The 11,982-nt window shown below is 42.5% G+C and overlaps 1 protein-coding gene across 1 annotated transcript in view; it reads left to right on the forward strand.

Annotated features, from left to right (window-relative positions):
- Window positions 1–9,756: 9,756 nt before the first annotated feature.
- Window positions 9,757–11,982, forward strand: part of LOC139748004 (uncharacterized) — a 50,472-nt gene continuing 48,246 nt past the window's right edge. Inside the window, exon 1 of the mRNA XM_071660551.1 lies at window positions 9,757–11,398. Coding sequence (XP_071516652.1) covers window positions 11,053–11,398 — 346 coding nt within the window. The 5' untranslated portion in view covers window positions 9,757–11,052. The remainder of the gene's footprint in view (window positions 11,399–11,982) is intronic.

Raw genomic sequence — 11,982 nt, forward strand, 5'->3', positions numbered from 1 at the left:
CCACACCCCCTCTCTCCCCTTCCCTCTCTAACCCCCCCTACTCCATCCACACCCCCTCTCTCCCCTTCCTCTCTAACCCCCCCATTCCATCCACACCCCCTCTCTCCCCTTCCCCTGTAACCACCCCATTCCATCCACACCCCCTCTCTCCCCTTCCCCTGTAACCCCCCCATTCCATCCACACCCCCTCTCTCCCTCCCCTTTAACCCCCCCATTCCATCCACACCCCCTCTCTCCCCCTTTACCCCCCCATTCCATCCACACCCCCTCTCTCCCCCTTTCCCCCCCCATTCCATCCACACCCCCTCTCTCCCCCTTCCCCCTCTAACCCCCCCCATTCCACCCATCTCTATAAAAACGCCCATCACTGCTCTTTGCCAACCACTAGGTGGGTACCCTCAGTGGCTGCTTCTAACAGTCGTAATGACAGTGGGCTGGTAAGTACGCCATGAGACCCCACTATTATAGGTGGGGGTCCGACCACTCATAATAATACCCCACCCCCCCCATATTTTACCCAGTGGATCTGTGAGAGTGGGTTGGGTAGCACACACACACACACACATACACACACTGGCCATGGTGTGTTTGCTTACAGTCCCTTCCACAACCACTTCTACCACACACACCCCCACCTCCCCACCACAACCACACCCCCACCCCACTACCATCGACCGCCAGTAAACCCCAACCCCCAACCCCTCCCCACTCCAACCAGTTTTATAAACCGCATTTTGAGATGGTCGAGTTGGCCATGGTCGACCAGGTGCGGGTGTGTGTTTGAGCGTGTTTCCTGGAGGTTGGTCGAAAGGCTGGTCGAGTGGTTGAGAGGTGTACCTGGTCGTTATGGTAGATTGGGTAGATGGTACGGTTGATCGTGGCTCTGGTAGATGAATGAGAAGCAGTGGGTCTATTCGCCCCGCTGGAGGTTTGGTCGAGGATTTGGGTACCTGGTATTGGTAGCTGAATGTCTATCTATCTACCTATCTATCCATCTATTTGTCTATCCATCTGTCTATTCTTCTATCTGCATGTCTGTGTACCAGTCTGTCTATGTATCTATCTATCTATCTATCTAATCTATCTATCTATCTATCTATCTAATCTATCTATCTATGTCTATCTAATCTATCTATCTATCTATCTATCTATCTAGCTATCTATCCATCTGTCTATTCATCTATCTGCATGTCTGTGTACCAGTCTATCTATCTATCTATCTATCTATCTATGTGCCCACGAAATGACAGAACGTCTTGACAAGTGGGCCCGCCCGCTGGACGTGGCCTACTCCCTGAGCGGTGCGGAAACCTCCCCCTTGGAGAAAATGGGGTGTTGGTCCATGAGAGAGAGAGAGAGAGAGAGAGAGAGAGAGAGAGAGAGAGAGAGAGAGAGAGAGAGAGAGAGGTGTAATGCAGTGCCCCTCTCAAATCATTCGCCACAGTTCGTTTGAAATACACCCAAAAAAAAAAGAAATAAAAATACGCAAATTTACAGAAAAAAATTATACCTAAAAATTTCCCTAATTTTTCTTTCGTCTGTATTAGCTTTAGCAATTCCTATTATCTCCGGTGGGTAATATTTGGCGAAGGACAGGAATATTGCTGTCGATATTCTTATGCAACCGTTGAAGATTAATGGACAGGGTCGACATAATTAAATTAAAACGACAATTTCATTCACTATTCGGTAAAAAAAAAAAATCAGTTCTATATTATATAGTTACATGATTTTTAAGTAAAGGTCTAAGGCAAAGATTTCTCTCTATGTCTCTTTAAAAACTTAAAAAAAAAATTAAATTTTAAGATTTTTTAGAATTTTACGATTTTTAAAATTTAGAATTTTTAAAACTAAATTTTTTCCAATGTTTAGAATTTTTTTTCAGAAGTAGCATTTGATATCCCATTATTATTTTTCACCAATTTTGAAGACTTTCCCGATGTCAAAAAAAAAAATCGAGATAGAGAGAGTATAGACCGTATTGATCACTTTATTGAAAAAAAAGAGAAAAAAAAATTACTTTTGACATTGAGCGAAAGAAAACACCATTCAATGAATGATCCCCCTCTACCCAACCATGGCTTCAGAATGCAATTCCTTCCTTCATTTGGCTTCGTCTTGGATCATTAAATCTAAAATCCTTTCAAAATCTCCTTAGAGAAGATTTTTAGGCCCACTTAGAAATTAGAACGTCATTTAGATGCTTGTTTACGTGGAAATAGCAATCCCGTCTGATTATATTTCGATACAATTTTAATGAAAATAATTACGTAAATTAATTTTTATTTTTTGTTGAAAGTCATTGTTGTGTCTGGACGCCGCAAATTTTTCAATTGGTGTTTTTTAAGAAAATAATAATCGCTAAATTTAGTATTTGATTCAATTTTCGTGTTTTAGAAAGATTAAAAAACACATGTTTTTTAATGTTTAGGAAAACGAAATTATCATTATTATTATTATTATTATTATTATTATATATATATATATATATATATATATATATATATATATATATATATATATATATATATATATATATTAATTTTGGAGTTCGCTTGAATTTTGAGAAATTTAGAATTTTAAAAAATTGTCAGTGTTACTTTATAAATTTCCTTCATGTTCTGGTGTATATATATATATATATATATATATATATATATATATATATATATATATATATATATATATATATATATATATCCACACGCTTTTTATCTCCCACTGGGCATAAAACCTTGCATGGAAACTTAGGTCCAAGTTAGCTAAGCAATCGGTGCCCCAGAACCTTTTGTGTGGGTTTCGAAGCCTGTGTTCCCGAGGTCTATCAGAAAGTCTGTACCGCTGAGCCAGCATCGAACCCCCCCCCACCACACCCCACCACACCCCCACCACACCCCAATTTGGTTCGTCAGGCCGGCGCTGCACGCTCGCTGGGGGAAATATCCCCTTACACACACACACACACACACACACACACCATGTTCTTTCCCTCCCACTGTCTCTCACTAGTTAAGGCCAACAGAAAAGTCCTTTATCTATCTATCTATCTATCTATCTATCTATCTATATATATATATATATATATATATATATATATATATATATATATATATATATATATATTTGGGCTCAATATGTTTCTCAGGATCTTTGATAGTCGAGTTTAAGTGGGTTGTATTTACAGATGTTGTAGGGGGGGTGTTGTAGTGGGGATTGAGTAGTTGGGAGGAGGGGGTGCTGTTCAAGTGGGGGGTTATAGTAATAGATATTGTAGGTGGTGTTGTATGGTGGGGGTGGGGGGGGGTGATGATGCGGTCTCTCTCTCTCTCTCTCTCTCTCTCTCTCTCTCTCTCTCTCTCTCTCTCTCTCTCTATCTATCTATCTATCTATCTATCTATCTCTCCACTGTCATGTCTGAGTTCTGAGACTTCTTCATCATCTCTCTCTCTCTCTCTCTCTCTCTCTCTCTCTCTCTCTCTCTCTCTCTCTCTCTCTCTCTCTCTCCAGTGGGCAGTTAAACCCCCCCCCCCCCCCCCCCCCGTGTACAAAAAGAGATTGGCGGTGCATACACAGATCAGGCAATCCACTCACGTCCAGCACCACTGGTGATTCTCCAAGTGGGTGAGGACAAAACACACACACACACACACACACACACACACACACACACACACACACACACACACACACACCTCCCTTCCCCTGGGTCTCCCTAACTATAACTCGAAACCAAAGTGTTCTCTCCCCCTCCTACCACACCCCCCCCCCCCCCCCCACCACCCACTGCCAATTCGAAACCAACGTGATCGAGAGAGAGAGATAGAGAGAGAGAGAGAGAGAGAGAGAGAGAGAGAGAGAGAGAGAGAGAGAGAGAGAGAGACGGTGATGATGATGAAGTCTCAGAACTCAGACATGACAGTGGAGAGATAGATAGATAGATAGATAGATAGATAGATAGATAGATAGATAGAGAGAACCATGGAAGCGGAAGTGGATCATAGGGTGGGGGAGGGGGCGAAAATTCTGGGAGCCTTGAAGAATGTGTGGAAGTCGAGAACATTATCTCGGAAAGCAAAAATGGGTATGTTTGAAGGAATAGTGGTTCCAACAATGTTGTATGGTTGCGAGGCGTGGGCTATGGATAGAGTTGTGCGCAGGAGGATGGATGTGCTGGAAATGAGATGTTTGAGGACAATGTGTGGTGTGAGGTGGTTTGATCGAGTAAGTAACGTAAGGGTAAGAGAGATGTGTGGAAATAAAAAGAGCGTGGTTGAGAGAGCAGAAGAGGGTGTTTTGAAGTGGTTTGGGCACATGGAGAGAATGAGTGAGGAAAGATTGAACAAGAGGATATATGTGTCGGAGGTGGAGGGAACAAGGAGAAGAGGGAGACCAAATTGGAGGTGGAAAGATGGAGTGAAAAAGATTTTGTGTGATCGGGGCCTGAACATGCAGGAGGGTGAAAGGAGGGCAAGGAATAGAGTGAATTGGAGCGATGTGGTATACCGGGGTTGACGTGCTGTCAGTGGATTGAATCAAGGCATGTGAAGCGTCTGGGGTAAACCATGGAAAGCTGTGTAGGTATATATATTTGCGTGTGTGGACGTATGTATATACATGTGTATGGGGGGGGTTGGGCCATTTCTTTCGTCTGTTTCCTTGCGCTACCTCGCAAACGCGGGAGACAGCGACAAAGTATAAAAAAAATATATATATATATATATATATATATATATATATATATATATATTTTTTTTTTTTTTTTCGTTTCCGCAATGTATCTTCATGTATATCCATGTATAATCTGTTCTAATACTGTTTTTAAGGTGAATGGATTATTTATAATCGTAACCAAAAATTTTAGCATCTCCAGAAAAATGATTATTGCGAAAGAGGTTTAATAGTGATAATAATGATGATAATAATAGAATTAATGATGATAATGATAATTGTAATAATGATAATAATGATTATGATAATAATAGTAATAATAATAATAGTAATAATAATAATAATAATAATAATAATAATAATAATAATAATGATAATAATGATAACAATGATAATAATTATGATAATAATACTGATAATAATAATAACAATAATAATGATAATGATAATAGTGATAATGATAATAATAGTAATAATGATGATAATAATAATAGTGATGATGATAATAATAATAATAATAATAATAATAATAATAATAATAATAATAATAATAGTAAGAGATAAATAGATAGACGGATAGATTTGATAGACATAAACAGATAGATAGACAGGTGTTACCGGACTCTGCCCGTATGATAATAATGATAATAATAATAATAATAATAATAATAATAATAATAATAATAATAATAATAATTATACTAGTGATAATAATAATGATAATAGCAAAGACACTGATAACGAATATGATTATGATGATAGTAATTATAGTAACTGATAGATATATTGATTTATACAGCAAGAATTAACATACAATTATAATTAGTGTCTGCCACAATTACAACAGCAATGATAATAATGATGATAATTATAGTAATAATAATAATTATAATAACAATAATAATGATAATAATAATAATAATAATAATAATAATAATAATAATAATAATAGAAAATTGATAATTATCAGAATTAGAATTTCTCGTAACATAAATGTCAATATAATTATCATCACAATTATTGTATTAATTACTTATCGTAGATAATATTCTTATCGTCGTTTATCCCATCTATTTAATTATCATCATTAGATTAATTTATTTGATACCAGGACAATAGTCAGATTTTGTATTTTGATCGCTAAGGCATATAGATTTAGAATTAGATGCCATGGTTGGGAAGCGTATTTCAAAAGCGTATACGCCGAGGATTTCTAATGTATATAAAAATTTTTTCCTAAGTGAGAACCACTTCATATAGTATCTATCTACGGCCATATATTAGAGAAAGAGATAAATGAAAAGATACTTTCAGATATCATTATTGAATTTAGATAAAATGTAGAATAGATTTTTTCAAAACTTGGAATGAATCGTCTATTATTTGATATTGGAATATATTCGCATTGGTTTATCTTTCTTTTGATTTTGAATTTGAAGTTCTAAGACGACGATATACCATTGCAATCTCTCTTGTCCTTTGTTTATATATATATATATATATATATATATATATATATATATATATATATATATATATATATATGTATATATATATATATATATATATATTCCTGAGTCCACGGGGAAAATGAAACACGAAAAGTTCCCAAGTGCACTTTCGTATAATAATCACATCATCAAGAGAGACACAAGAGAGAAATATATATATATATATATATATATATATATATATATATATATATATATATATATATATATAAGCTTTGTCTATTCACTGGTATGATATTTAAGCGTAAATTAAACGCTTCAGCGTGTGCGCTTAAACCAAAGCCCCTCGCGATCGCTACACTTAAATTCGCTGGTTGTTAGAAACGTTCGCTTAACAACTGTTAGCAGTCGTAGACGTTGATTCTTGGGGGGGGGGGGTAAATCACCTTGTACCTGGCGTTAGAAAGCGTTAGACACGGTTCATTAGCGTTAGAAATCGTTAGGCGTAGTTAGTTAGCGTTAGACAGCGTTAGAATTAGAAGCACCAGTGTTAGGGGATCTAGTTAGCGTCACTGTTAGGATTGGCTGTATGGTTAGAGAGGCCCGTTAGAATGAGTCCAGGTAAAAGTTAGAAAAGGCTTAGATGATTTTTTTCTTTGAAAATTGGCACCAGTTGTTAGAAATCATTTTGAAAATGGGCACCAGTTGTTAGAAATCATTTTGAAAATTGCCACCAGTTCTTAGAAAGCATTTTGAAAATTGGCACCAGTTGTTAGATAGCATTTTGAAAATTGGCTCCAGTTCTTAGAAATCATTTTGAAAATTGGCACCAGTTCTTAGAAAGCATTTTGAAAATTGGCACCAGTTCTTAGAAAGCATTTTGAAAATTGGCACCAGTTGTTAGAAAGCATTTTGAAAATTGGCACCAGTTGTTAGAAATCATTTTATGACGTCGATGTTGTTAGAAACATCTAACGTTAATTAGACATCACGGAGGTGATTAATGGTGATTGCCAAGTCCATTAAGCAATAGGGAGTAATTTCCTTTCCACCCTCCACCCTTGTCTGGGTGGGGTGGAATGAGAGGAGGGTGGAGGTGTGGGGGGGTTAGGACTCGAACCCTGCCCCCAAAACAAAATGCCATATTGGCAGCTGATGAGTCTCGGTGGTTTTTCAGACCCTCCCTTTAATGAGCTCGAAGGCGAAGCTAATATTATGACTTAAAGAAATCTGTCGAGTTTTTTAATTTTTCCTTCTTTCGTAAATTTATAAAAGAAAAAAAAAAAAGGAATAAAAAATTTTTGGTTTTCCCTCCAACACACAAATGGAAAAAATATCTTCAAAACAAATTTGTTTATGGAAATTATCTTCTATATTGCCAATGTTGGGTTATAGCGTATTGACGTATGCGTCTTTTTATCCACTTTTGAAATTAATATGATTATATACGAATAATTTTGTGTATAATTTTTATTAGAATACAATTATTATTACGAATAATTTCAATGATAATTTTGATTAGGGAATTAAGTATTTTCCGTGGCCTATTTGGCGTATTTTCCATGGCCTATTTGGCGTATTTTCCGTGGCGTATTTGGCGTATTTTCCGTGGCCTATTTGGCGTATTTTCCGTGGCCTATTTGGCGTATTTTCCGTGGCCTATTTGGCGTATTTTCCGTGGCCCATTAGACGTATTTTCCGTGGCCTATTTGGCGTATTTTCTGTGGCGTATTTGGCGTATTTTCCATGGTCTATTTGGCGTATATTCCATGGCCTATTTGGCGTATTTTTCGTGGCGTATTTGGCGTATTTTCCGTGGCCTAGTTGGTGTATTTTCCGTGGCCTATTTGGCGTATTTTCCGTGGCGTATTTGGCGTATTTTCCGTGGCGTATATTAAGACATTTTCATCCTAAGATACGCTACTAATCTTTTCAGGCGAAGAAAATTCCCGGATGCTGCAAATTCCATCTAGAATTACGAGTAGAATTATCGCGAGAGCAGATAATTCTATCCAGAATTACGAGTAGAATTATCAGCAGATAATTCTATCCAGAAGTACGATTAGAATTATCACGAGAGCAGATAATTCCGATTAGAATTACGAGTAGAATTATCAGCAGATAATTCTATTTAGAAGTACGATTAGAATTATCACGAGAGCAGATAATTCTATTTAGAATTACGAGTAGAAATATCAGCAGGTAATTCTATCCCGAATTACGAGTAGAATTATCACGACAGCAGATAATTCTATCCAGAATTACGAGTAGAATTATCAGCAGATAATTCTATTTAGAATTACGAGTAGAATTATCACTAGAGCAGATAATCTGTTAGTAATGTCTCAAACTCTTCCAGCGATTGGCTGATGGCCACTAATTGTAAATGTCTGGGTTCGATGCCCATCATTAGCGATGCCCAATCGCATCATCCAACGCAGGTGTGATTCACGTCTCCAACCCCCATCACCCCCCCCCCTCCCGACCCCTTAACTCCCCCCTCCCTTTTTTTTTTGGGGGGGGGGGGGACCGACGAATGATTGGTCGTTTTGGGTTCGATGATCGGCCAATCACGGGCGATGGGAACCAGTCGTTTCTTTGGCTTAGAGGGGGGGCAAACAAAAGGGTGATTAACCCCGAGGGTAGTTAATGGCCTTGTTTGTTGATGTTTGGGAGGCGTTGGGGACATGGGATATAGATAGATCGGTAGATAGATAGATAGATATAGATAGATGGATAGATAGATGTAAGGGTCCACATAGAGTTTTTTTGCGCGGTCAAAACGGAAAGATGAAGGAGACAGTTTTCTAATTGGAAGAAATCTCTTTGAGGGGGGTTTACACTTCCTCAAAAAAAATAAGAAAATGATAGAAAAACATTTTTTAAGGATGTATGATTGTGGTCGCTTCTTGCCTCGTACCGGCGTCAAGCGTGTAGGGGGAAAAGAAGAAGAAGAAGAAGAAGAAGAAGAGGAAGAAGAAGAAGAAGAAGAAGAAATAGAGGAACACGACCAAAGAAATCGACAGTGGCCTACTCCATCCACTCCTTATCCCCCCCCCCCCCCCCCCCTAGCCTTCCACTAGAGATATGTACATTTCTTTTAAACACATATTTGTCTCTCGATCTCGCCCCGCGCCTCCTCCGCGCGCGCCCCCTCCTCCTTCTTCGTGGCTTCGACGAAGAAGAAGAAGAAGAAGTGGGGGGCGCGGCTGGAGGAGGTAGGTGGCTGGCGCGCCGGGCGGCGACATATGGAGACAAGGTTTAACATTTTGACACTGGCCAATCTGAGGCCTATTCTTGAACGGGTGTGTGTGTGTGTGTGTGTGTCCGTCCGGGTTTTCGCCTCCGCGCCATCGGGCCGTAAACGCGACATTATTGATGGCCGCTTGACGCAAAGCTGGGTAAAAAGTCTATAGGAAGCCCATTAGCTCAATGAAATGGACACCGTAATCGAGGGCATGTTAGTCATGGAGCTCGATGTCCCCCCCCACATCCTCCTCTTCGCCGTCGCCCAATGATCCCTGGCCGGACTTCGACGGGGCTCGCGACCTCGGCCAATCGGAGCGTCGCGGCGCGTCCCCCTGGGCGTGGTCGTGGGCGGAGTCCGCCACACACAGAGGCTCCGCCAAGCGGTGCAAATGGAGAGGTGAAGAGAGGAGGCAGGTCCGTAGCGACCTTCAGTGCTCTTTGACGTAGCGCGGGTACTGCCGCTACACTCCCGCCGCCCGCAGTGGTCGCTGCGCTACGTTCCGCTAGGCTCGGAGTGCCGCTCCGACGACGCAAGAAGACGACGACGACGACGCCGGCCGCCGCCGACGCCCGACGACGGACGCACGCCCTCCGCGACCGACGAAGGAGACCAACCCAACACCATCCCCCGACGCAACGCATACCCTGTCCTCCTTCCCTCCTCCTCCCTTCCACAACGGGGACAACAGACCACCACATCACCACCTCCGCTGCCACCACACCGCCGCCACACCACCACACACCGCCCATTACGTACACCACTACGCGCTCGCGCGCGTGCGTGCGTGCGGGCGGGCGGGCGGGCGTGGGAGAGAGAGAGAGAGAGAAGGGGTGTGTGTGTGTGTGTGTGGAAAAACGCAAGACGTTTAGGAAAACGCGAAACGTTAGCGAGAACGAGCGGAGGAGAGAGAGAGAGAGAAAAGAAGACGCAGCGCAAGAGGGTCTCTTCGTACTCCACACCTTCGCCGTCATCACACGGAGACGAGGCCCGCGCGCGTCGTGCGAAACCTCGGCGGCAGAAGAGAGAAGAAAACACCCCTACCAAAAGGGTAAACAAATACGAAAAACAACATTGCGCGTCTGTCGTGGCTGCGGTGGCGGTGTGGTGGTGGCGGTGTGGTGGTGGTGGCGGTGTGGTAGTACCACACCCTTCGTGTGGTGGCTCCGTCGGGATCGGTTCAAGAAAAAGTGTCTATTTTTGGATGTCAGTGACGCGGACATAAGAGAGAACACCAGTGTTGAGCTGGGGAGGTGGTGAGGGAGAGGTTGGGGGTGTGGGGGTTTTTGACTGGCCATACACACACACCAACTCACAGACGTCCCAAGACGAACCAAGAAAACCCCAACACACGTACCAAGACGAACCAAGAAAACCCCAACACACGTCCCAAGACGAACCAAGAAAACCCCAACACACGTCCCAGGACGAACCAAAAAACCCCAACACACGTCCCAGGACGAACCAAAAAACCCCAACACACGTCCCAGGACGAACCAAGAAAACCCGAACACACGTCCCAGGACGAACCAAAAAACCCCAACACACGTCTCAGGACGAACCAAAAAAAACCCCCTAAGCGCCAGTGTTGAGCGAGGTGAGGTTGGCGTTGTGGGTTTTGAACTGGCCACAGCAACACGTCCCAGGACGAATAAGCAACCCCCTGCCCCACCACCTGGGTATAGAATGCTGTTGATGGAAGGGATGTTGCCCCATCTTGGCTACGTTCAACCCTCTCTCCATGTGTTGAGCCAGCTGGCTCGCCCCATCCCCTTACCGCTGGGCCAGCAGCTGCCTCCCCTCCCATCTCTCTCGCCCTTCACCACCGCTGCGCATGGCGGCGCCCTAAAGCTAGCACACGATGGCGGGCCCCATCCCTTGTCCTTCTCCGTTCTCAACGGCGTTAGCGGCGGCGGCAACGGCGGCAGCGGCAGCGGCGGTTTCCTGGACCGTACGCCGGGCGACGTCATCACCGGCGGCGGGACCCTGCCACAGGGTCTGCCATCTCCCTTTGATCGCGACGATGATAAAGGTAAAAAAAAGAAAAAGCAAAAGAAAATTTTTTTCACGTGTTCTAACTATAGCGTTGTATTGACCCCCACACACCCACACACACCCCCACACCTCCTCCTCCAACCGTGTGTTGTTACTATAGCGTTGTCTTGACCCACACACACCCCCACACCTCCTCCTCCAACTGCGTTTTCTTACTATAGCGTTATCTTGACCCCACACCCCCACACACCCCCACACCTCCTCCACACACACCCCCACATCTCCTCCTCCTCCAACCGTGTGTTCTTACTATAGCGTTATCTTGACCCCACACCTCCACACATCCCCCACACCTCCTCCAGCCTCCTGTGGGGACGTCAGTCGAAGGCTTAAGCTGTGGGTGTGTGTGTGTGTGTGTGTGTCTGGTCTCAAGACTCATCGGCTCAGCTACCACAGCTAAATTAGGCTGTTAGCTGGCCTCGGTGACCAAAGCTACTAAGCTAAGACAGGGTGTTTGGTATTGAGCTTAAGCTGGCTGCTATATTCAGCTTAGCCCGGGTGTGTTAGACAGTTAAGCTTATGCGGTATAGTCAGCTAAGTCCAGCCCTCATAGACAGCTAA

Source organism: Panulirus ornatus, chromosome 71 (genome assembly GCF_036320965.1).
Source record: "Panulirus ornatus isolate Po-2019 chromosome 71, ASM3632096v1, whole genome shotgun sequence".
Lineage (NCBI taxonomy): Eukaryota > Metazoa > Arthropoda > Malacostraca > Decapoda > Palinuridae > Panulirus > Panulirus ornatus.